This window comes from Oryx dammah, unplaced genomic scaffold (assembly GCF_014754425.2).
Source record: "Oryx dammah isolate SB20612 unplaced genomic scaffold, SCBI_Odam_1.1 HiC_scaffold_3, whole genome shotgun sequence".
NCBI lineage: Eukaryota > Metazoa > Chordata > Mammalia > Artiodactyla > Bovidae > Oryx > Oryx dammah.
In genome coordinates, this window is record NW_024070187.1 from 66,873,212 (window position 1) to 66,900,472 (window position 27,261).

General features: G+C 36.3%; 1 protein-coding gene across 7 annotated transcripts; it reads left to right on the forward strand.

Moving 5' to 3' along the window:
• The first annotated feature begins 2,929 nt into the window (after positions 1–2,929).
• OCIAD1 (OCIA domain containing 1) lies at positions 2,930–26,972 on the forward strand. Of its 7 annotated transcripts, none has more exons than XM_040238174.1 (9): positions 2,930–3,089; positions 4,645–4,707; positions 5,130–5,210; positions 11,167–11,220; positions 17,639–17,686; positions 18,486–18,621; positions 19,511–19,686; positions 23,700–23,852; positions 26,460–26,972. In XM_040238174.1, exons 2-9 carry the CDS (start codon positions 4,650–4,652, stop codon positions 26,495–26,497), a joined length of 744 nt encoding a protein of 247 aa, XP_040094108.1. In that variant the 5' UTR covers positions 2,930–3,089; positions 4,645–4,649; the 3' UTR covers positions 26,498–26,972. The 7 variants fall into 7 exon arrangements, with proteins under 7 accessions (XP_040094108.1, XP_040094113.1, XP_040094110.1 ...); XM_040238179.1 differs by lacking the exon at positions 2,930–3,089 and adding an exon at positions 3,102–3,309; XM_040238173.1 differs by lacking the exon at positions 2,930–3,089 and adding an exon at positions 3,331–3,473.
• The last annotated feature ends 289 nt before the right edge of the window (positions 26,973–27,261 follow it).

Genomic DNA, 27,261 nt, shown 5'->3' on the forward strand with positions numbered 1-27,261 from the left:
AAAGGTGAATCAACTTTCAGTAAGCCTTTGGTGCCTACCCAATCTATGTTTAAATTCAATTGTTGCATTACCAATGGACTCATTAACCTCTAAATGCCAGAAGAGAAAATGCCAATTTACCTTGAATGATTAGAATCTTATTTTTCCCCACAGAAAGAGTACCATACCCTTTCTTCAATAGAAATCCAAGTTTTTGGTTAACTTGATTGCTGAGAAATATGTGGGCAACAGAAAATACACTCATCAATGTCTATCATGTGCCAAGTGTTAGGGCTGGCTCAGTAATATAAAGAATAGGGTAAAATTATGTTCTGTACTCTTACAATTTATTCAGAAAACAAAGAGCAGATTACCTTTTACCATTAAGCTCACTCAGTGTGTCTTCTAATTTTCCTATTTTTGTTTCTTCTTTGAAACACTTATTGATTTCATACTATGTGCTAATCATTTTTGATGCCGGACAGGCTTCTATTGTTAGGGATCTTTCATTTTAGTGAGGTGCAGGAGACAGGGAGGGGGGAGAGGGGGAGGAGAGAATAGACAAATAATTGTTTAGGTCATGATGAATGGTATGAAAATAATAAATGGAGTAACAATGGAGTGTGACTGGGGAGCTATCTTAATTGTGTGATCAGGGAAGGTTTCTTTGATATGATGACATCAGGTGCAACCACAAACAAGAAGTCATGTGATCATCTGGAGGAACAATGTTATTGAAAAAGTAACAGTGGTTGTAGAAGAAGAAAGGATGATTACAAAGGCCCCAAACCCAGAACCAGACTGCCATGTTCTAGGAGCAAAATTAATATTAATTATTAATATTGATGACCTTAAGGATATATTTGGGAGTATAGCAATTTATAAGCCAACTTCTCAGTCTGAAAGAAGCTCTGCAATAGAGACAGAAATGAGCAAAAAGATCACAACAGTGGCAGAAGAATATTATAGTGACAGAATTTTGCACAAAGAGGTAGGAAGGAGTTATTAATCCTCAGGGTGTATTTCAGGAAAGTCTTTGCAAAGGAGGTAATGTAAAAGCAGGATTTTGAACTATCAATAGTGTTGACAAGGCAGGAAGAATAACTACGTCAAGGGCAAAGCATACAGGGAACTGTGAGTGCAAAGGAGTTTCCTACACTGAACACAAAAATAGAAAAAAGTGAGGCTCAAGAGGACAGAGGCCAAGCCATGAAAGGGCTCGATATTCTGTGCATGATAGGAGATATCAAAGGCTCTATGGAATGAACAACAGGATTGAATTTTAGTGAATCACCACAGACTGTCTCCCAAATATGTCTGTAGGAGAATAAAATGAAGGCAGTGAAAAAAAGATGGCATGAGGATAGTCACAGTTGGGCTCAGTAAGAAATAAAAGTGATCTGAGAGGTTTTTAGGAGTTAAACGGAGAGGGCTGACTGTTCACTGCTTCAGCTCAGTTCAGTCACTCAGTCATGCCTGACTCTTTACGACTGCATGAATCGCAGCATGCCAGGCCTCCCTGTCCATCACCAACTCCCGGAGTTCACTCAAACTCATGTCCATCGAGTCGGTGATGCCACCCAGCCATCTCATCCTCTGCTGCCCCCTTCTCTTCCTGCCCCCAATCCCTCCCAGCATCAGTCTTTTCCAATGAGTCAACTCTTCGCATGAGGTGGCCAAAGTATTGCAGTTTCAGCTTTAGCATCAGTCCTTCCAATGAACACCCAGGACTGATCTCCTTTAGAATGGACTGGTTGGATCTCCTTGCAGTCCAAGGGACTCTCAAGACTTCTCCAACACCACAGTTCAAAAGCATCAATTCTTTGGCGCTCAGCTTTCTTCATAGTCCAACTCTCACATCCATACATGACCACTGGAAAAACCATAGCCTTGACTAGTCGGACCTTTGTTGGCAAAGTAACGTCTGCTTTTGAATATGCTATCTAGGTTGGCCATAACTTTCCTTCCAAGGAGTAAGGTCTTTTAATTTCATGGCTGCAGTCACCATCTGCAGTGATTTTGGAGCCCCCCCAAAATAAAGTCTTACATTGTTTCCACTGTTTCTCCATCTATTTGCCATGAAGTGATGGGACAGGATGCCATGATCTTTGTTTTCTGAATGTTGAGCTTTAAGCCAACTTTTTCAGTCTCCTCTTTCACTTTCATCAAGAGGCTTTTTAGTTCCTCTTCACTTTCTGCCATAAGGGTGGTGTCATCTGCATATCTGAGGTTATCGATATTTCTCCTGGCAATCTTGATTCCAACTTGTGTTTCTTCCAGCCCAGTGTTTCTCATGATGTACTCTGCCTAGAAGTTAACTAAGCAGGGTGACAATACACAGCCTCGACGTATTCCTTTTCCTATTTGGAACCAGTCTGTTGTTCCCTGTCCAGTTCTAACTGTTGCTTCCTGACCTAATCACCAATAACTTTCAGTAGCTGGCTCTCAATAAATATTTGTATAGTGAAGAAATGAATGAATGGTGGTTGAAAAGTCATAAGTCCCGCTCTCAAATTTCCATTACTAGAGAACTTGGACGGCTTACGCCTCGTTTGAGTGTGTCGTTTTAAATCCAACAACCCTATGAGGTCGTATTTCCATTTTTCAGCAGAGAAAAACCTGAAGTTCAGAGAGAGCTGGAAGGTACCTTGCCTGAGGTTTCTATAACTAGACAGAAGTTAGGCTCAAAAGTATCAGCCAAGTGCACATGTTTAATAATTATTTGCTACTACTTAGCCTAGAGGCCCCAAAGAAGTGCACTATGTAAAGCCTAAAAGCAGAGGAAGCTAAATAGCCAACTCTCAACAGAGGATAAAAAGGCCTTCCAGAACGTTCTTGCTGGCCAGTAACTGAAGATTACATCAGTGCGTCACAGCAGCCTAAACCTTAGCCTCCTCTCGCGGGGTGCAGAGAGGAGGGGGCGGGGCTCGGGTCCGCAGTGGTGGAATGCGCAGCCGCAGTGCAGCTCGTGAGCGCCGCGGCCGGCGGTGGAGCGGGACGGTGCAGGAACAAGCCAAGGCGGACAACGCAGACCGACGCAGGAGTTCGCGTCCATTCTGAGGCTGCTAGCTTTCAGACTCCGCAGGGAGGTCTTGACGTCATTTCCTTCCGTAGGTCACCACTGCTTCCGGGTCGCGGTCATTTTGAGTCCGTATCTGGGTGACTTCTTGGCGGTCCTGTCGTTGACCGCTCCCCACCCCCAACCCCGCTGCAGTCCCGCTCCTCCCGCCTTCCCCTCCCCCCTCCACCACACCCGACTCCCCTCCGGGCTTTTTGTCCCTGGTCTACCGTGCTCGCCGCGCCACCGCCCGCCGCCGTCGTCGTCGGGAGGTGGGTGAAATGACGCAGAAAGCCCCGTTCCGCCCCCCACCTACCCACTCACCATCTCTGTGCGGCCGGCTGCTCCCCTGCGCCTGCCGCCATTTTTCCCGCCTGCGAGGGTGGGCCGATCGCTCTTTGGGCCTCGGGCTCCTGGGTGCCGGTGACCAGGGCTGGTGAGGGAGCGTGTCTGGGGGTGTGCATGGGAGGAATTGGTGGTGACGGATGTGTGTAGGTGTTGGAGGTGGGAGACGCAGTGCGTGGGGGATGGAGTGCAGGAATCGACGGTTGTTTTTTTATTCTTTGGGAGCAAGAGATTAAAATGGTTTTGTCAAACCTGACAGTCTCTTTCTAGGTAGGATGCTGTTGTGAGAAGAGGTTTTCGGTTTTTTCTTTTACGGTTGTTTGAGGATATACGTAGTTTATTAGGGAACCTCTATCCATCCATGCATTGATTTACTCTCTTCTTTTTCCCTAGTCAAGAGGTTGGCATGAATTAATAGAAGGCCCTCAGTGGCGACTTACTGAATAAGTGAATTATGGAAGGGTCCCAATTGCTATCCTCATCGCGTGGGATGTTTCCCGTTTTCATTTAAATTGTCTTTAAGATGAGAATAAAGACTATATGTGAACATTGTGTAAAATACGTAGCTGTCTAAATCTGTTGATCTCTTAAATCCAGAGACATGGGTTAAAAATTAAAATAAAGTGTATGTTCTTGAAATGCTATGCATTTTGTGTATCTCGTTTATTTTTCTAGGTCTCCATTTGGGGAGGGAGGGAAGAGGATACAATCGAATGTGCTGTTAGCTTCCCACCACTGGGAGAACAAAATGACGTCTTTGTTATTTCAGTTTTTTTGGGGGGCGGGGGGAGGTACTGTTTTGTAGAAGAGATTGTGTGTTTCCTGGTGATTATTTCGTTTTTTAAAAATGTAACCCAGAAATGACTTGAGATTTCCTTCTCTATTTTGGTGAATTATCTTAATCGTTGGGCATATGTTTTGGAGAGGATCTTATTAACACAGGATAATGTGAAATCAGCTTCAGAGGAAAGGAAAAATAAGTCTTTTTAAAAAATCGATAACCTTTTGTATCTTGATATAATCAGCTGATAAATAATTGTAAAGCATCTATTCTTCGATTACAGGACCTAATGAATCGTTCTTAAATAGTTAATAGGTTTGTGACTTTTTTAGGCAACTTTTCAAGTACTCTAGATGTAGTTGTGTTCTGTAAATATTTGTTGACTGGTTGCAATGTAGAGTAATTTTACTACATTATATCTTGATTTATTTTGGCCAGTTGCAGTCATTTCTAATGCTTTTCATAAATGTTTTTGATGCAGGAAAGATGAATGGGAGGGCTGATTTTCGAGAGCCAAATGCAGAAGTTCCAAGACCAATTCCCCGTAACTATCAGTTAAATTATTTATAATTAAAAGCATTTTTTATGTAGTGAAATTTTCATTGCCTTGAATAACAGTAGCCACTGGGCTGGCTTCATGGCTGTGTGACCTTTGTGGTTGCACATGGACCCATTAATGGTCTACTCTTGGCACCCTTAAATTCTTAGTAATTTGAACAAAGGACCCAAATTTTAATTTTGCACTAGACCCAGCCCATTTTGTAGCCAATCTTGACTACATAGCTGGTAGAATATTGGCACTAACTTTATATTTGAAGTCAAAGTTTATTAAAAGTTTACAATCCACTTATTCCATTGCTTTATTTAAAAATTATGTTTTGTTAATGTTTAGACTAAGGTAATTTTTTAGACTTAGTTTTTCTTCATGGATGTTTTAACATTTTACTGATTTTCCTTGGTAAAAAGACATAGGGGCTGATTACATTCCAACGGAGGAAGAAAGAAGAGTCTTTGCAGAGTGCAATGATGAAAGCTTCTGGTTCAGATGTAAGTTAAATTTTCTAATCAACAAGATTTGATCTTTAATATCTGAAATTCCCATAGAAAGAATGGGAAGCTTTTTAACTTTGGTATGGTTATTGCTAAAAGAGGTTGGTTAAAGAAAGAAAGTTGTATACATTTTATTAAGCATTTAAAATTGAAATATAGTTGATGTATGATGTTAGTTTCAAGTGTACTCCATAGTCATTTGACCTTTGCATACATCATGAAATGATCAGAATTGTATGCATTTTAAAGTAATAATTTTTTTCAAGATTGTAGCATTTTCAAGATTATAGCATTTACTGTGTACATGGGTTATATAAAAATAACCCAGTAAGGTTGATAACTATTACCCTCACTTTACAGATGAAGAGATTGAGGTTTAGAGATATTAAAGATACTATCTGGTGTTCCGCAGCTGGTAAGCGATGGTGTCTGGACTTGAAGTCATGTCTCTCTGAAACAAGTTCATGATTCTGCCCCTTACACTTTTAACTGCTATAGGATAAACATTTGTTAGTTTCTGTTTTATTGATGTGAAGTGTTACTACACTACAGCTCTTGATTTCTGACTAGAGATCTTGTACATGAAGATTTTGTTTTTTAAGTACAGAGAATGGTGAAAGCAGCATAGAACATAATTTTCCTTTGAATAGAACCATGTTGTTTCTTCAAGAGGTCACTGCAGTCCTTTCAGATAAGGTAATTCTAGCAAAAAAAAAACAAAACAAGGTGGGATTTTGAAAAAGGAGGGGGTGACAAGTAATTAAAAAGGATGTACATTTTTATCAGTCAGGCTAGTATTTGTGCATATAGTGTGTAAGGTACTGTGCTTGGAATATGTTTTATGAGACAGTCGTTGTCTTGAAGTATTTTTATGATGTACTTGAGACAAAACTAACTCATGAGACACCTCGAGAAAGATTAAGTGCATAACAGCAATAGGATTAAAAAGATAAATTAGTTGGAATTGATTTAGCTATAAAAGGCTTTATTAAACAAATGAGGCTTAACAACCAGTAGAACTTCAGCTAAATGAAGAATGATGGGGGAGCATTTAAATGAACAAAGGCAGGTTCTCTAATAACTTGATCTCTTCTGGAACCTTGAGTCTGAAGGGATTGGAGCAGAGGTCTTTTGTTGGGGGTGGAAAATAAATATAATACCAAGAAGTTAAAGGTTTGATTTCAGTTCAGTCGCTCAGTTGTGTCCGACTCTTTGCGACCCCATGAATCACGGCACGCCAGGCCTCCCTGTCCATCACCAACTCCGGCAGTTCACTCAGACTCACGTCCAACGAGTCAGTGATGCTATCGAGCCATCTCATCCTCAGTCGTCCCCTTCTCCTCCTGCCCCCAATCCCTCCCAGCATCAGAGTCTTTTCCAATGAGTCAGCTTTTCGCATGAGGTGGCCAAAGTACTGGAGTGTCAGCTTTAGCATCATTCCTTCCAAAGAAATCCCAGGGCTGATCTTCAGAATGGACTGGTTGGATCTCCTTGCAGTCCAAGGGACTCTCAAGAGTCTTCTCCAACACCACAGTTCAAAAGCATCAATTCTTCAGCACTCAGCTTTCTTTACAGTCCAACTCTCACATCCATACATGACTACAGGAAAAACCATAGCCTTAACTAGACGGACCTTAGGCGGCAAAGTAATATCTCTGCTTTTGAATATGCTATCTAGGTTGGTCATAACTTTCCTTCCAGGGAGTAAATGTCTTTTAATTTCATGGCTGCAGTCACCATCTGCAGTGATTTTGGAGCCCAAGAAAATAAAGTCTGACACTGTTTCCCCATCTGTTTGCCATGAAGTGATGGGACCAAATGCCATGATCTTCGTTTTCTGAATGTTGCTCTTTAAGCCAACTTTTTCACTCTCCTCTTTCACTTTCATCAAGAGGCTTTTGAGTTCCTCTTGACTTTTTGCCATAAGGGTGGTGTCATCTCCATATCTGTATATGTGCAGTGTCATCTGCATATTTCTCCTGGCAATCTTGATTCCAGCTTGTGTTTCTTCCAGTCCAGCATTTCTCATGATGTACTCTGCATAGAAGTTAAATAAGCAGGGTGACAATACACAGCCTTGACGTACTCCTTTTCCTATTTGGAACCAGTCTGTTGTTCCATGTCCAGTTCTAACTGTTGCTTCCTGACCTGCATACAGATTTCTCAAGAGGCAGGTTAGGTGGTCTGGTATTCCCATCTCTTACAGAATTTTCTACAGTTTATTGTGATCCACACAGTCAAAGGCTTTGGCATAGTCAATAAAGCAGAAATAGATGTTTTTCTGGAACTCTCTTGCTTTCTCCTTGATCCAGCGGATGTTGGCAATTTGATCTCTGGTTCCTCTGCCTTTTCTAAAACCACCTTGAACATCTGGGAGTTCACGGTTCACGTATTGCTGAAGCCTGGCTTGGAGAATTTTGAGCATGACTTTACTACCATGTGAGATGAGTGCAATTGTGCGGTAGTTTGAGCATTCTTTGGCATTGCCTTTCTTAGGGATTGGAATGAAAACTGACCTTTACCAGTCCTGTGGCCACTGCTGAGTTTTCCAAATTTGCTGGCATATTGAGTGCAGCACTTTCACAGCATCATCTTTCAGGATTTGAAATAGTTCTTGGGGGCTTCCCAGGAGGTGCTAGTGATAAAGAACCTGCCTGCCAATGCGGGATACATAAGAGACGTAGGTTCAGGGGTTGAGAAGATCCCCTGGAGGAGGACATGGCGACCCACTCCAGTATTCTTGCCTGGAGAATCCCATGGACGGGGGAGCCTGGCGGGCTACAGTCCATAGGATTGCAGAATCAGACATGATTGAAACAACTTAGTACATGCTTGTGAGTTCTTGGGCCAATGGGATGATACGTTATTGTTTTAAAGGAACATTAGTTAGCAGTGTGCAGAATGGGTTAGAAGAATAAGAAGGTATACAACTAGTTACATCTGCACAAACATACAGGTAATGTAACAATCTACATGCTAGGGTTAGTTTAATGTCTATTATATGTTACAGCAGTTCTTAATCTCTGCAATTCCTGAAAAGTGTATGAATTCATATTTGTTTCATGCATCTTGCAGGTTTTGTGAATGATGTTTCGTACATCTGTATTGGTTTTCGAATAAAATAGTATATGATTTATGTAAGAGAGAGCATAGACTCTGAGGCCTGACTGTCTGGATTCAAGTTACAGCTCCAACATATATTAGCTGTGAGATGTTAGAGAAGTTCCTGATCTCTGTATGCCTTAGTTTCCTTCTCTGTTAAGTGGGGATAATAATAATGTATCTCATGGGATTGTTAAGGAGATTAATTCAGTTTAACTTACTATGTGTTAAGCTGTTATATTGAATGGCTGTCAGTGCTGTTGTGATGAATGAAAAGTTTCAATTGAAAATGATTATGAGTTTAGAGAAGTATTTTGCTAGTGTAAGAAAAGAGTAAAAGGAATCTTAGGGGTTCTTGTGTTGAATATGATTGAGATCATGGTCATAATATAGCATTTGGTCAGCAGTTTTACTGATTTGCCTAAAGAAACATTTAGTAGACTCTGGAGTGGGAGTCAAGTAGTGCAGTGGGAAAAGACCACTGACCTGGGAATTAGAAGACTTGAATGTTGATCTAAATTCTACCACAAACCATCTGGGTTGCTTTGAGCAAATGACTAGTTCTTTACTCTGACTAGAATAAAGACTAAATCTCTGAAGTCTCTTAATTTTCCATTCTTTTTTTCTGTAACAGAATGCATGAGTTGGAAAGAGACCTTAGTTCTACTCGGTTACCCTTTATAGTATGAAAAGAAGTTAGGAGATTTATGGAAAGATACAGTGGTGAATAGCAGAACTAGTACTAGAATCTCATTAACCAAACTGTTGCTCTTTACATTATGCCATCTTGGCCTAAGAAGAAAGCAGAATGGGGAAATTGTCCTTTGCAGGGATGGCCAGCTAACTCAGTGCCTTCTATCCTTAATGAGTCTTCAGTGCTTCCAGTTGCAGTTCTTGAACCAAGCTGAAGGAGAAAGTGATTGCAAATTGTACTGATGCTGTAATTTTAAAGGAATATCCTTTGAAAAACCTTAAATAATATATGAAGGCATTCTAACCAACCAACGTTAGATCATTTTTCCAGCAGAGGTAAAATCCATTAGTAAGTAATAGAGCAAGGATTTAAGCCTTAGAGTTTCTGCAGATTGTGTCTGATGGCAAAGCTAATGCCCTATTCCAGCATTATGGATTTTAATCATGAATATTTTAATAATTCAAATGCTTAATGACTTTGGTTCTTAAATTGCCCATATACATTCTAGACCATAGTTGAGCAGGCTGTAACCCAAGGCCCTAATCTGTTTTTGTATGGCTGTGAGCTAAGGGTGACTTTCACATTTTTGAATAGTTGAAACAAAGCAGAAGAATTTTTCATTACACATGAAATTTACCTGGAATTCCTATTTTCACATTCATAAAGTTTTATTAGAACATAGGTGTATTCATTTATTTATCTCAGTGCTTTTGCTTTAAAATTCGTAGTTGGGGCAAAGACTGTGTGGCGGACAATACCTAAAGTATTTACCACATGACTCTTTACAGACCATTACCCAACCCCTAGAACTTCAGTCTCCAGTGCAAGCCATGTGTAGCTATTGCAGTGTAAAATAGTTTACAGCAGAAGGGATACAAAGGAAAATCAGCAGAGGTAAAGGAGTGGGTGAAATTCAGAGACAAAGCTTCTGAGTCCTCTCCAAGTAGTCACACACACGGAATGTACTAAATTTCTCCAGTTGCATGTTGTAGTAACATATCAGAGACTTAGCACCCACAGTTTTTATTGGGATTTGGTCACATAGGCGCCCTCAGCCTAAGCAGGTAACAAAATTCCAGACTCCCCGAAGGAAAGGAGGTGTTTGGTATGAACAGTATTTGTGCAAGTAGTTTGGGCATAGTGAGCCACTTATCATCCAGGTAAAGTTTTATATCGGTTTACCTGTCAACCTCCCAGATATAAGGGAGGGACCAATCTTGAAAGCAGGCCTTTGTAAGGAAAGCAGTCTCCAGGCTGCCATGTTAAATCTTTCCTGCACACTGCCTAACTGGGAAATAGATATAGACTTAACATCGAAATTCTTTTGGGCAGTTTGGGTATAGAAGACTGGCTTTATAAATTATGAGCTTCTTTGAGATTATGAGAGTTTTGGATTTTTCACTCAGCATTAATATGCATATGTATGTCAGTCATATTTTCATTGAGTTTTACAGAATTCCCTGGTTTAAGAGAAAGCATTGGTGTTTAAAATATATGCTTTCTAATTGTACCAATCACCATATGATTTTGGGCAAGTAGTGTATCTTGTGTATTGGTTCACTCTGTAATACAGAACTTAAAAACTTGATATCTGGCATCAGAATTCACTGGAATCTGGAATCTGCCATTGAAGTGGCTGTATGATCTTGAACAAATTACTCAATGTCTCTAAGCTTCAGTTTCCTTATCTTTAAAAGGGCAATAGTAATATCTAGCTTATAAAGATGTGGTAAAAATTAAATGAGATAATGTGCTGAAAGCACTTAACATGGTACATGGAATTTTGCAGTTTGTAATATATGTCTTCCCTACCTCATCAATAATTTTTTTCCCCCTTCAACTTCAGAGGTAACTTTTGATCACTATTACTGTGTTGTTTTAATTGATGATATCAGTGAATGGCTATTTTAGAGCCTAAATCTGGGTGGTTCTGAAATTATGTTTAATAATTTGTTACATTTTCTTAAATTTAAAGTGCTTTTTATGTTTTCCTGAGTATATATAGCACAGCTTTAAAAAGTGGAGCAATCTCTTTAGAAGATCTTAATTGCAATGTACTTCTAGCTGGTTTTACTGATATACATCTATTTATCCTAATGAACTCAGACAAAATCTTTTCCTTTTATTGATGTTGACAAATTCTTTTTCCCTCTATAGCTGTACCTTTGGCTGCAACAAGTATGTTGATTACTCAAGGATTGATTAGTAAAGGTAAATATTTTAAACTTTGAATTTGTTTAGCACATTGGATATCATGTTTTTATGTTCTGTTTTTCTCATCTTTAGATAGGGGACATATGGTAATGTATCATTAAAAATTTCTGCATCAGAAGAGATATATCTCCATGAATCCAGAGTCAAATGGCAAGTTTTAGAATTTGATGTCCTCCTGCACTGTAGTGTATTAACACTGTAAGAACAAGAAAGTAATTAAAAGCCAGTGGTGGTTTACAGGAAGGTAGAGAAATAAACCTGGCTTAGGTAGGTAGACCATCCACATAACTCATCACCTAGGAGCTTGTTAGAAATGCATATTCATGGGCCCCATCCCAGGCCTACTGAATCAAGAGTCTGAGTTAAGGCTCCAGCTGAATCTTGTGTATTGGTTAAAAGACTGAATTCTCTACCTAGCTTCCTAAACCAGCTTTGTCTTATAATGGGGGAATGGAGGTTCTTCCTTGTCCAGATTCTGTTGGTTTAAATAGTGAAGTTGGCAGTCTCTCAATAACCAGAGCAAAAAGAAAATACATAGATATTCTGTTCCGTTCAGTTCGGTTCAGTCACTCAGTCATGTCTGACTCTTTGCAACCCCACAAATCACAGCACGCCAGGCCTCCCTGTCTATCACCAACTCCCGGAGTTCACTCAAACTCATGTCCATCAAGTCAGTGATGCCATCCAGCCATCTCATCCTCTGTCGTCCCCTTCTCCTCCTACCCCTAATCCACCCCAGCATCAGGGTCTTTTCCAGTGAGTCAACTCTTCGCATGAGGTGGCCAAAGTATTGGAGTTTCAGCTTCAGCATATAGTAAAATAAATGAAAAATTTGAATTACATAGTAAAATATGCTACTTGGAAAGAATAGTTGCGTTTAGGTAGGTATTAAATAAATATATCAATCTTTACATCTTTAAATTTAGTTGTGTAAACAGTAGAAATATTCATTACATTTATTTTGTGAACTGTCTTCTTGGAATTAGAAGATGTTCCAGAAAAGTATAGTCAACAAGCTCCTTCCAAGATGTTACTATGATAGGAACATATAGCCTTTTCATATTAGCAGTATGAAATACTTAGTAGTATTGACACAACTAGTTGAGAAAAGCAGTTTTGTAGGGAAATGGGAGGAGTTTTTGAGGTAAAATTTTGTTTTTATTTCAAGAATTTCCAAAGAACCTCACTAGACAGGAATTTTTTAAAAGCAAATGAATCAAGATACATATATGCTCTTACTTGTCTTTCAGAGTTGTTTTATAGACTAGGGTTGTTTCTATAATGTGAAACAGACATTTTAGTTTCATTAATTTTAAGGAAAAACTGAGCAATGGAGAAATTATAGTGTGTCTATTATGCTACCCATTTTATTTATCTGAGTTCTGTCAGTCATTTAATGATTGGAGCTAGACATGGGGTGGGGTGGATTATATAAAAGAAAAATTAATAACAGCTGGTGGTTCATGTAAGGAAAACAAAGTGAATACAAAGTTGTGAATACAAAGTCAAAGCAAATAGAGAATATAATTAAATATTAAATAAGCTTTTAAGTTTTGTGGTAGAGACTCCAAGAGCTATAGGTTTTCAAAGAAGAAAGATCTTTGTAGGACTACTGTAATGAAGGTTTTGAAGATGGGTAGGATTTAGATTAAAGGAGATGTAAGAGTGTCTCAGGAAGGAGGGACCTGGTTATCAAAATGATAACCATGACAGCTGGGGACAGTCAGGCGACTGACATGGCTAAGAGTGGCAAAATCATGCAGGGAAGAATGAAAATGTATAGCTAAGATAGAACCAAGAGAAATGGCAATTTTGAAAAGAAAAAAAAGAAAGCAAAGCAAAACTTTGGAACTTTGAGGCTTCCGTAGAGTAGGAGACTTTGGACAGCTTGAAGGTAAGACACAAGTGGTAAAGGCTGGGAGGATCAGATTGCACCTACTCACTTAGACCTTATGTTTTCAACAATAAAATGACACTGTTGCTGGGCTTTTGCCTGTTTGCGAATGCCTTGTAACTAATCATAACCAAACCACAGACAGAAATTCGCTTTTTGTCGTTGAACAAACATCTTCATAGGATGGTTCTTACATAGTTACCACTGAGAATCTTAGGACCTGGTACTGAAATGACAGATTATTTTTGCAGCCAAAATCATCTTGGACTTCTGGTTACTGTTTGGTGATTATTTGACTTGAAATTAATGGTGATTTATGCCTCTGATTTTGTTTGCAAAAATCATACCATGAGCAACAACCATCTTCAGCATCTTTATAGTTTTTCGTAGTGACTGACTGGGCTTGGAGCTTTTCAGTAGGATTTAGTAATCCATTTTTTTAAAAGGATGAATTGTTGAAAATGACTTACCTAATTTGTAGAATAACATTTTCTATTGAGCATGTCCTGTCACCTTTATACCTTTGTCAGAGTTTGTTGTTGAGATTTTGATACTTTGAGTGAAAAATAGAAAAGAATATTGAGTGATATGTCACCCATATAATTATCTCCCAGAATTGAGGGCTTTTATTATTGTTGAAATTGTATTGGGGTCTTGTTTTTGGAGGGTGAGGTATTCTAATGAAAAAGTCAATCTCAAAAAAAATATTGAGAGAGACTTTAGGAAAGGAATTCAAATCCAGCAAAGCATTTTGCATTTAATCAAAATGCCTAACATTTTGTGTATGATTTTATCCATGTGTATGATTTTTAATCCAGTTTGTCATACTCTACGTAGTCTTAGCTGCTCCTGCTCTAGTCATTCTTTTAAATCAAAACATTTAAATATGCTCAGATCATTTCTAACTTCAGAACATAAAAAAGAAAAAATCTTTTTTATCCTTTTACAGCTGCTCCTAGTTGTCTTGAATTTGAAGCCAGACTCCATGAATGAGCACTTCACTTTTTCTTTTGACCTACTGCAGTATATGTCACAGATTATGTATATAATCTGACATGTACTAAAACGTACCAGTGCAACCTTTTTGTTGCTTGGATAGACAGGTTTTCTTCATGACCATTACACAACTTTAACCAGTCCTTCTTAAAATGTTCTCTTCTCTTGGCTTCAATTATAGCACTTTCTTCTGGTTTTTCTCCTATTGCAGGCAGCTTCTCCATTATTTTTCATGTTTTTTTGAATGTCTGATATGCACTATATACTGTTCTGGGTATGTAGCATTGAAGACAAAACCCCACAACCTCTTAGTGCCTACATTCTTAGTGTGGGTTTTTTCCTTCATTGTGTTAAGAGTTTTACTTTGCCTTTGAATTTTTAGTCCGTGTACTATCCAACAGTGATGGGAAGTTTAGTGACCATTTATTGCTGTAAATCCTCATAATTGTCTTGAGCCTAGGTAATTGGCTCCAGAACCACGTTCTGCACATCTCCACATGAATGGCCCTTTTACAGGCTCCTCAAATTGAACTCAAGTTCAGTCCCAAACTGAATTCACTTCTCCATAAATTAATTCCTCCATTCCCCCCGGGGTCTGAATGGCATCACTCTCTCGCCAGGATACAGACATTTTTCACTTCTCTTCCTTACCTGCTTTGTCCAACAACTGTCCATTCTGTAGTCTAGCTCTTAAGTATTTCTGTAAGCTATCTATTTTTATCTGCACTCCCATGAATTATCATGTATCATTTGTTGGTAAGAATATTGCATTAGTCTCAGTAATTGTATTTGTCTCCATTCTTGGTACTTCCCTTTAAAATATGGACTTTTTTTTGGCAGTTGACAGGGCATAGTGCATGCAGTAGACACTAAAATACAAGAATAATTCATTTTATTGTGCTTTACAGATACTTTTGTTTTTTTACAGATTGAAAATTTGTGACAAGCTGCATAGAGCAAGTCTTATCAATATCATTTTTCTGAAAGTAGCTGTTCACTTTTGTGTCTCTGTGTCATATCTTGGTAATTCTTGCAGTAATTCAAACTTTTTCATTATATTTGTCATGATGATCTGTAATCAGTGCTCTTTGATGATGTTGTTACAAAGATTATAGCTTGCTGAAGGCTCAGGTGGTTAGCATTTTTAAGCACAAAGTATTTTTTTTTAATTAAGGTATGTACATTGTTTTTTAGACATAATACTATTGCACATTTAATAGACTACAACATAGTATAAACATGAATTTTAATATGCAGTGAGAAACCAGTAAATTTGTGTGATTTGCTTTATTACACTGGTCTGGAACTGAACCTGCAGTTATCTCCAATCTGTGTCTGTATTTAAGTGGATGAATAGCAACCATTACACTATATTCTGTTTGTCTTCATTTGCTCTGTAGACTAAAGCTCTGTGAAGTTAAAGATAGTGTCTCTTTACTGTTATATTCTTATTTCCTAGAATGTAGTGCCTGTGTATTATAGGTGGTCTATAGGTATTTGCTGACAGAATAAAGAAACAATGTTTTTGTGTAAATGTAGATATTGTTAGTCCTCCCTTTTCTCATCATCTCAATTCATTTTATATAAAATTAAATGGCAAAATTACATATACATGATACAATCTTTTATGTACCTTCTTTCAGCATTGTGAGATTCATCCAGTAGTATGCCCAAACTGGCTTGTACCAGCTCCAGAGGGCTAATTGTTAAAAATTTTAGGAACTTGACAAACCAATTTTTAAAACATTAGTAGCTTGAAATTGGTCATAGGGTAAGTATTTACACCACAGAAATCAACTAACATTACAAATCAGACCCTTTTATTTGGAGAGCTTGTTTACCAGCATGTCACTAGATTCATTCACATTGTTGCATGTAGTTGTAAATTATATATACTCATTGCATATAGTTTTCTGCTATGTGAATATATCATAGCAGTCTGTCCATCCTTTTGTATATTGATGATTGTGTAGTTTCCAATTTTGACATTACAAATGGTTCTGCCATGAACTCCATGTCTCTTTGTAGACGTTTTGCTTGGTCATAGATTATGTCCAGGTTCAATTTTAGTAGATACTTTCTAAACTCTCCAAACTGTTTAGACCAATTTACACTCCTACTATCAGTTCATTAATTTCTGTTTGTGTCACTATCACCAACACATGTTACTTTTGTGTCTTTTGAAGTTTAGCCGTTGTTAGTGAACACGATAGTGATTTCATTATAGTTTAATTTGCATCTCCCTCATGGTTGATGAAGTTGATCTCGTGTGTGTTTATCAGATCTCTTCTTATAAGAAGGGCTTTCTGTAGTCTCTTCAGGATATTTATCTGGTATAAGGACATGAAGACTCTTGTGCTTTGCTAGGGAATTCCCTGTTTTGTCTTTTCATACTTTTATTTTTGAGTCATCCTGAATTACTTTTGAACATTATATGAGGTAGGATCAAGGTACATGTTTGCCCCGTACGGATTCGTGGTTGGCCCAGCACTATATTTTGAAGACTAGTCTTTGTTCACTGCAATGCAGTGTTGTTGCCTCTGTTATAAATCAAGTGACTGTATGTGTGGGTCTGTTTCTGGATTTTTCTGAATTTGGTCAGTTTATGTGTTCTTGTACTTATAACACATTATCTTAATTAGTATAGCTTTAGCGTAGATCTTGATATCTGGTGATAGCTAGTTCTCCATTGTGGTATTCTTCAACATTGTCATGATTTTTCTTGACCGTTTGTGTTTCCACATGAATATTAGAATAAGCTTTTCAGTTTGGGGAAAAAACTTTCTTAGCTTTTAATTGGGATTGCGTTGAATATATAGATGTTTATGAGGAATTACCATCTTTATTTAATCGTTGAATTCATGAACATGGTGTGTTTCTCCATTTACTTAGCTTTCATTTCCCTTAGTAAATTTTTTAGTTTTCAGAATCTTTCTAATTTTTTATTAGATTTGTTTTTGGGTCTTTGATGGTTTTTGGTGCTGTAGTAGTATCCTTTTTTATTGGGTTTTTTGTTTGTTTGTTCCTGATTCATAGAGATGTGTATTTTTTGTTTTTGTGTATTTTTGTATATTGACCTTGTATCAAGTCATCTTGCTGAATTCATCCATTCTAATAGATTAGAATCTTGATTTCTTCATATTTCTCTTGATATTGAATTCTCTTTTGAATAGCTTCAGGCTGCTTTGGTATTCTGGAAAGAGCTAATGCTGTCAGATAATATATAAAGGTAGTCTGTACTAATTTTTCCTTATGTCTTTGTGGGTTGCTCAAAGCCACTAAGAAATATATATATCTTGCTTTATACTGCACTGCTAAACTTACAACTACTTTTGTCTCACATTATAAAAGACCAGCAGAAGTATGTGACTAGCAGAATTATTTTCTTTGTATTATTGACCATAATTTCTGTACCGTTCTTATACTGTTAGCATAAACTTCTTTCCTTGCAATAAAAAATAAAAAACATCTTTATTATGTAAATGTAACAGTGTTGCTCAGAAATATTTACTGTTTTATCTTTAGGAATCCTTTCAAGTCATCCCAAATATGGTTCCATTCCTAAACTTATATGTAAGTATGAACAATACTAATTCTCTTAGCTTTTTTGCCTAAGTAAAATAAATAGCTTTTACAAATGTTCTGTCTTACTAATAACAGTTATTTGGTTATTTGTTTTGATAAATCATTGTGTTTAAGTTTTAAATGAACTACTTGGGCATTTTATTGTTAGCGTTAAAAACCATGAGTTAGTTGAAAGAGGCATTTTCCCCTGTTTTTATAATGTCTAAAACCATTAGTTTTAAATTATTTTGTAAAAATATAATATTTGAAAATAAGTTATCTTGGTCTATGAGGAAAGAAAGTTCAGCTATTCTGATTAATCAAAGAATATTTAAAATTAAGTATAATTTTTAAAAAACCCTAATTTGCAATTAGTAAATAAACATAATAGCATTTATAAGTATAGTTTCTTTACATTTTATGATATGGTTAATAAAAAATAGTAAATTGCCCTTAAAGAGAGTGTCTGAAGCTTTTTATGAATCTTTCCAGGGTATTCTGTCTTCTGTATTGGAAAGATACAACAGTAGCCATGCTTAGGTAGCACTTCATAATTTATCATTTTAAGGGATTTGTTTCACATAATTTTTAACTTACTTGATTTTGTGAAAGTGAATTATATCCACTGAACCTTTCTGTGAACTCTGAATGCAACTCAGTGTTGTACTTTTACCAGTATTTCAGGAAATCTGTTTTTCCACAGCAGAGACATATTTAGAACTACATTTTTTTGAAGTGTTCTTTTAGAAAAGATTTTTGTCTAAAGAGGCACATTGAGTTACACTTTTTGTTTATTTTTACAAATAAGTTGCTTGCATCATGGGATACTTTGCTGGAAAGCTTTCCTATGTGAAAACTTGCCAGGAGAAGTTCAAGAATCTTGAGAATTCCCCTCTCGGAGAAGCTTTACGATCAGGACAGGCACGACGATCTTCACCAACTGGGTAGGCCGTTCAGAACTCTATAAAGGCTTTCATTTTAGCTAAAAAAAAAAAACAAACCTGTAACTAGATACTGATGTAGTTGAGTGCATGAAACATTGCCTTACTGAAGGACCGCTGGAAACTTGCCATTTTGCGGCAAGCTAAAGCTAGTTTTATTTTTTAAAGTAAAAACAAGATTTGTTTAGTTTAAAATAAAGAGTTGCATCCTATTGGGAGTTCATGTCCAAGAATGAGAGATTTTAGTTTGGCAAACTCGTTTGCTTACTATACTCTTATTTTTTTTAATTGCCAAATATTATCAGTCTCATCTCTTGACAGATTTCAACTTTTTAATCCTGTTGTTTAAAATTTTATAAGTATAGATAAGTGAATCTGTCTTGAGAGGTAGATAAATAATAAGATAATTAAGTAGATTCAGTAGATAAATTGTCCTGTCACAAATGGCAAGTGACAGAAACCCCATGAGAACTGCTGTCATTTATATGAAATCTACACGATTACAGCAAAATCGTGTAGATATGGACTACTCCCTGTGGAAGTAACTTCCCAGTTAATGTGAGAAATGGACACATTTTCTGATCTGAGGTACTTTTTCTTTCCAAGAACTTTAAACACATTAAAGGGATCTCTGAAGCCTAATAATAGAAAAATGGATATATATTTTCTCTTCTCTATGTTAAGAGTGACAATTTTTTAGTTGTATAAGTGGATTAGAACATATTTTTGTTTTTGTGGCAAAAACAGACTTTATTTTACTGTTTTAAATAACTATACTAACATTATATTATTCATTTAGAAAATGACTTAATTTTTGTATCGTAACACACTTCTTTAAATAAGGCATAGACAGTAACCCTGTTTCTTTATACAATATGATTTTATTTTATAGGCACTATTCTCAGAGGTCAAAATATGACTCAAATGTGAGTGGTCATTCATCTTTTGCAACATCCCCAGCAGCAGACAACTTAGAAAAAGAGATGCTCCCTCATTATGAGCCAATTCCATTCAGTGCTTCTTTGAATGAATCTACTCCAACTGGTATTACTGATCATATTGCCCAAGGTAGAAACTTCTCTTGAAATGAATTTCAGCTTTTATGGTCCAACGTATGTATAAACTTTATTTGATGACCTTTTTAGCTGGATAGCACCTCTGTATTCCACCATCAGCCTAAACTCAGATGTTTGTTTGCTCATCTGTTCATTTGAATTCATTCTTCATTCATTCAACACTTTTTGAGGTCCAGTAGGTATTAGGTACTCTGCTAGGTATGGAAATAAAGATGAATAAGAGCTGGCTGTTTGCCCTGAAAAACTCTCTCAATCTGCTGGAAGATATAGAAAAATAAGAATAATTTATTAATATGCTCCATTAATTGAAAATGCTAACCATGTTTAGTGAAATAGCAAAGATGAAATGATAAATGGTCCTTGAAAGAGTCTTTAAAAGATTTCATTTATTACTGTGGTCTTAAAGGCTCTTTTAGCTTCTTTGTAATGTGAGAAAAATTACCTGCTTTACAGAACTGTTGTCAAGTGAGAAAATGCATGTGAAAGTGCTTTGTGAAGTTTGTTGTGAATATTAGCTTTGAAGATCATGTGATGTGAGTGAAACAACATCAACTTTGGATTAAGGCCTGCATATGAATCGTGATTGACATTTGCTAGCTATATGTCTTTAGACAAGTAATTTGTGGTGCCTTCAGTCTCTTGATCTCTTGAATTAAGATGATAATACCTCTCTTGAAGAACTTTGGGAATGAAATGAACTAATGAGAGGTAATGCCTGAAAAGTATTAATAATAGACTGTCAGCAAATGTTAGCTAGCTTGCTTCCTTGCTTTCTTCAGTCTAATTTGCCATGAAAGATAATTGGAAACAAAGTGTAAGTTTGTAATTCCTTACCTAAAATCCAAAATTTTAAAAAATAGAACAGATTTTTAAATAATTAGTGATAAAATTCTGACCTGAACTCAAATAGATTTCAACTGGATAGAACTATATTGATAATCTTTATTTATCTTAATATTTTTCCTAGATTTTGTTTTAGGAATGTTGTGTTTGCTTATTCATCACTACTTCAATGGACATTAAGTAATAAGGGATATATACGGTAATGTTTTTTCTAAAATCTAAAACTCTGATTTTTGAAGCATTTCTGACTCCCAAGGGTTTGGAGACGGGATTGTGGATCTCATAGAGTATTTGAAAACACGTGCTTTGAAATAAATACGATAAGTTAGTACCTGTGGGGAGCAAACAAGGTTAAAGGGACATTCGGGCCTTCATTTGTTTTCAGACAGAACAGATTTTATTCTCTTATGTATGAATATGTTAAAAGGATAGAAGGTATAGAGTGGAAAGAGAGGTGTTGATTATAGATCAAGTAAGGTTCCAGATGGTGCAGAAAGGGTTCTAGGTTGGTCAGGATATAAAATAGCCATTTGCTATATGTGGCTGTTTAAATTCATTAAAATTAAGACAAATTGAAAATTCAGTTCCTCAGTTGCTTTGGTAGCGTTTCAGTTGCTCAGTAGCCATATGTGCTACTGGCTACTGTGTTGGACTGTGTAGAGAACATTCTCATCATTATGGAAAATTGTATTGGACAGCACTGTCTCAGAGCAAGAGTCATTGGTGGGGGTGGGGAGGGCAGTGAATATTTAACTTTTCAAAAGAGATAGGAGAAAGTGAAGTTAAAGGGTTGAGATAACTGAAGAGATTCTTAAGTCTTATTTTTTGACTGTACTGTGCAACGTGTGGAGTTTTAGTTCTCTGACCAGGGATCAAACCCACATGCTGTACTGGATCATCAGGAAAGTTTGAAAGTCTTTTAATTCTCACCTGTTTTCCCCCCTTAGTGGCTGGACATGAGACACCTGATTAGTGAGAGAGGAAAAGAGGTCAGCAGCATAGGAGAGAATGGTTAAAGTCATCGTTTTATCTCCACAGTCAGCTGTCTCACAGAGTTTCCCATTTCTCCAGTCTCCCAAATTCAAATCTATTCTACTGTTCTAGCCGTGTACCAGGTCTTCCCTTGCTATGTCTTGCATCTTTCCTTGCATTTGCATTAGAAAATTTCATTCCATGTTACATAATTTCTTTGCCGGTAAAAACAAACAAAACGCCCTTTGGTATCTGCCCACAGACTACAGCAAGGACCAAACTTTAATGTATTTTAAGTCCTCCACTGTAGCCATCCATCCATCATGCTCTGCTGTCTTACCCCCCTACCCCCAAGGCAAGATTGCCACTTTAGTTCCCCACGTGAGCCCACAGTGGCCTCCTTTGCTTTCCTGGAGTCCTCCCTTACCAGGACATCCTCCCCTTTTGTTTAAGTCCTGTTTGTCCTCTGGTTTCTCTTACCAGGAATTGAAAGTTATTAATCTCTCAGAGTAGAAAGCATTATTTCATAGTTGTTATGAAACTACAATAAGTTTATTACAGTTAGATTTAAATCAGTGCTTTTTTACATTTTCCTGTTCCTTCCAGCTCTTGCTCCCTACACAGTGCAAGATATTTTCATTTGGCTTTTACAACGGAAAGAAATTATCCCTAATTTTCTGTCTGATTCGTGTTTTCATTATTCATTGCAGAATTTCAGAACAATGAAATGTCTTTCTTTTTGATAAGAAAATGTATTAGACCTGGAAGGAACTTTAGTGAAGGTCATCTAGTTCAAACTTCCGTATTTCACAGTTGAGAAAACCAAGACTCAAAGAAGCTTAGTGATTTGCCCAAGGACATTCATTAAATGTTGTCAGAGTGGGAATGAGAATCTAGGGTTCCTAACTACTCATCTAGTATAAGCTGTCTCCTTCAGAATTTAAAAAATATCATTTATGCTGAAAGGAAATGAATTCAATAACTTATTACTAATGAAATGCAAGGTGCTTTTAAATGCAGTATACAGTTTTAATATTTTTCTTTAAGCAAGAAAAGTTTGGTTTTTATCCATGGTATATAATATTAGAACTAATTAGAAATTTAAATCCTCTGCTTTGTATCAGTGCAAGTATACTTTATGGTAAAAGATTGTAGTTGAATATATTCAATGAATAGTTATGTTGCTTTGAAAAATGTGAGTATTCGCTGGGATCTTACTATTGACTTTCAAAATAGTACCATTTATAAAAACTGCTTTAAAACAATTATTTTAATTCATATGGTTATATTATTAAAATGATATACCTAATTTCTGTGTCTCATTAAAAACCTCTGAAAAATATTATTTTGGGAGTGGTTTGTTAGATTTTGTAAGTTAAATAGTTCACTGTTAGCATTAATTGACTTTTAAAAAGTGTTATCTGGCTTTGCTTGCTAACTATATATTTTATAAACTGTATTCAATATTTAGTCCTGTCACCTAACCATTTCCTTATTTTTATATCAGTATTTGACTCTTTGATAAAATGTTTTCATACTTTGACTTTCTTTGGGAGAGAGAGAGAATAAATGCTGGTTCCCCAGGTAAAAGTTGCTACTTTTTTCTGCCTCAGTATTGCATCCATTAGACCTAAATCAAAATGATGCTTCCTGTGGTTAAAGACTATATTTTATACCTTTCAATAGCCATTTTCAAGTATTATTGAAATACAAGAAAACAAATGTTTTTTAATTGCTGGAGTTGTTTGTATATATATAGGCTGGATACAGTAACATTTAACTATGGAACTATTACTAAATCTACACCATGTCTCGGTTTGTTCAATTGTTGCTAATAGAGTATATTTCTCTTTAATTATATAAACTGTATGAATAACCTCCCAGTTTAGAGCAATACTAGCATTTTAATGAGTGAATTGTGCTGGTATATATTATATCCATTCTTCTTCTGGCCATGGGTAGTTTAAAAAAATATATTTTTAACTTTAGAAATACAAGCTTGAAAGTGTAAGAGGAAGTAGATTTTGGTTTTATAATTACCTTGGGGAAAATACAGAACCTTTGGAATACTGGTAATAATCTGATCCTTCACTTTAATTTTTTAGTAGGTAAGAAGCATTTGTAAACTTTAGTTGCTTTAGATTTATTCAAATCCTTTTATCACCATTTATTAACTGTTTGTTGTTTTAGGACCTGATCCCAACATTGAAGAAAGTCCTAAAAGAAAAAATATTACATATGAGGAATTAAGGAATAAGAACAGAGAGTCATATGAAGTTACTTTAACACATAAGACTGACCCCTCAGTCAGGCCTATGCAGGAAAGAATGCCAAAAAAAGAAGGTATGACAGTCTAGTCTGAATCGCTTGACTCTTTAGAATTAGAAACTGCAGCACCAGGTTAATTATACTAACGTGTGACTTAATGCCTCAGGCAATTAACCAAAATAACATTTTTTAAGACGGTAACTATTAATAGTTATCAGTTCTTCCTTTTTTAAAGTGTTCCAAAAGCCATTTTATGTTAGAAAATAATGAAGTCCAAATAGTATAGCTTAAAACAGTAAGACTAAATTTTTAATGTAGAAATTATACAGACATCTCATTGTATGAGAAGCCACCTTGGGAATTGATAACATTTTTTTTAAATGATGTTATCTATTGCATAAAACCAGATTGGATTGATAATGCCACTTTTGGCAGAATCACAGAATCCTGATTGAGTAATAAAATGATGGTCTTGTATGTCTATGAAATTGAAAGAGTTACGTGCTTATGAACTAGCTTTTAGGACATTTCCAAATAGGGAGTTTGACTTTTAACAGTACTTTGTGCATAGTTGCTCAGTTGCGACCCCATGTCCTGTAGCCCACCAGGCTCCCAGGAAGAATACCGGAGTGGGTTGCCATTTCCTCCTCCTGTGGATCTTCCTGACCCAGGGACTGAACCCATACCTCTTACATTAGCAGGTGAATTCTTTACCACTGAGTTGCCAGGGAAGCCCCTAAACAGTACTTCACTCTATAATTAATTAATACATAGAGATTTTTAATATCACGATTTAAGACTTTTTGGAGCAGCTGTGCATAACCCAGAGTAAATTTTCTGACACCAAAGATTTGTCAGTAACAAGAGGGCATTTTGAATAGGACTTTGTAGCTGTTTCAGTATAAAATTTTGTAATATCTTTCTTGAGGAATTTTAGAGGATATATCATTGTTTCAAGGTTTTCTATTTACTACTTTAAAAATTGAAGGAACAAAAATGTCCTTTGTACCTTCTTGAGAGTATGCCACAGAGAATGCAAAAATACATTTAAAAAATCCTTAGTATTTTTTATTATGATCATTCCTTTAGAGCTAGTTTTATTTCTGATCGGTAGTAATTGTTTCATTTAATCCTATTTTACAACAGTGATCCACCTCTGTCATATTATTGATGTTCTTTACAGCTTTAAAATAGATTTGTAATCAGCAATACTTGTTAATGTTTGTAGTAAAACATAAGCCTTATGTATTTAGTAGTTATTACTCTGTAATATGTGAAGATTCACTTGTACTCTAATCTTCTAATTAATTTGACAATTTAGACTGTAAGCTCCCCGAGGGCAGGCGGTAGTATTCTTCTCATTTTTGTAATCTGCTCTACTGTATATCTGCATAGCATAGTGCCGTTGTTTGATATGTCAGGAATGTTGTGTTTTGGTTGGGCCTTCTAGTGCTAAAAACCAAGAAAAGATAACATGGTAGATGAGTGATATTTGCTGGATTTGGACATTGGTGCTTTTGGCTGTGAACAGTTTTGAAGTTGTGTTTCGTGATACAGTGATGTGAACTGTTTTTCTTTGTAAAAAGAAAGCTTTTTTGTGTGTGTGCTTTATATAATTTAAGAAAAAAGTTATGAACAGTTTGTGATTTCTGTTCTAGAACCTAGACAGAAATTTAACAGTACAATGTAGATTCACTAGGTCAAAAAGTGTCATTTAAAAATTCTCAGCTTTTGTTTATGTGGATTATATTCGTTGTTACTTTAACTAGTTAGAAATTATGGCAGAAATTTTAAACATCTAAACATATTTTCAGTTAGCTGTCAGCAGTGATGTCTCACACATCATGTGGCTCCTTGAAAACTGCCTTCTACACATAAGGGAAGAAGAGCAAGGAGGAAAAGCAGAACAGTGTCTTAGTATAATGATGAAATAATTTTGACTTTAAAGACTTCATTGAAAAAGTCTTGAGGAAGGGAATCCCCTTATACTTTGATAACTGCTTCTTTGCATTGTTATGAATACTTGGGTCTTCTGAAGAGTCATAATTCACAGATGATGGCTGTGTAAAAGAGAGGCTAAAAAGTAAGAGTAGAGAAGATAGAAGAACATGTTTCAAAATATAATATCACATAAAATACAAAAATACTGGAAAGCATTCCCTCCTTGTACTGGTATTAATCTCCTAAGAGAGATTAAATTAATCTAATCTGAGATTTCTGTGGAAAATGGAATTCAAATATTCATTATTGTTTTATTTTTCATTTACTGGTAACTATTGTACATCCTGTAATGTATACCATGCTTACTTTAGATGGTAAAGTTGTAAAGGTACCCAGGCTTTGGACCTAAATAGACCTGTGTTCACGTTTCAGTTCTACCTGTTTTATTAGGCTTGTACCTTGGGCAAGTTACTAATCTGTTTTCCTTAGAACGGGGATTATATTTACTTTATCAGGTTGTTTTAGAGATCAAATACATATGTAAAGGTCTTGATACCGTATTTATGTCGAACCTCCAGTTCACAAAAGGCTAGCCAGGCCCTTTTTATAATTATAATTTGACTCTCATGTACATTTATTCAAATGAGAAACATAATTTAAGTCATAATAATAGCAAACATAAAAAAGTTCCTTTCACTTATTACTATTTGGAATCATCAATTATTTGTGCTTTTTTCCTAGTCAAAGTAAACAAATACGGAGACACTTGGGATGAGTGAAAAATTGCATCATTGGACCTACTGAAGGAATTTCAGTATCCAGCTTCATCTAGGTGGTCATGAACATCTGCATGCTTTGAGCTCAGCAGCCACATTTAAAACTAGAACCTGGGTTTTTGTGGTTTGGCTTATTGAGATGATGTTTTAAAAACTCAAGACTTTAATATTAGTATTGTGTGAATGTAGTCATTTGGGGAACTCTTTGAATGATGTTATTATACCATGATTATACGTAGTTTATGAAATTCTTTTAAGTTACAGGACAAGGATACTCTTATAAAACTTTCAAGAGAATGTAATGCTCTACAATCACTGCATCTGGAAATAAATGATACCTGCATGTTGAATTGGGGTCGGGGGGAGCAAGCATAATTTTAAGTGTTAAACTTTACATCAAAATTATTAAAACGCCTTTCTCCAGTGTTTGCTGTATTCTCTTAGTGTTTATGGTAAATAAAATATAAAGGAACGTGTATCTCCATTGATTTTATGGTCTTATTGTTTCTAGTCTGCCTGTGTGATAAATTCCTTCAGTCGTGTCTGACTCTGCAATCCTATGGACTGGAGCCTGCCAGGCTCCTGCCCATGGGATTCTCCAGGCAAGAATACTGGAGTGGGTTGCCCTCTTCTTAAGTACAATCATAAGAAAGAGTTTTGTAGGGATAGGAAATAAAGTCATCTATCTGAATATTTAATTATGATACAAAGAATGTGACTCAAATAAAGCAACATACAGTGAATAGCCCAATGCCCTGAAAAAGCGG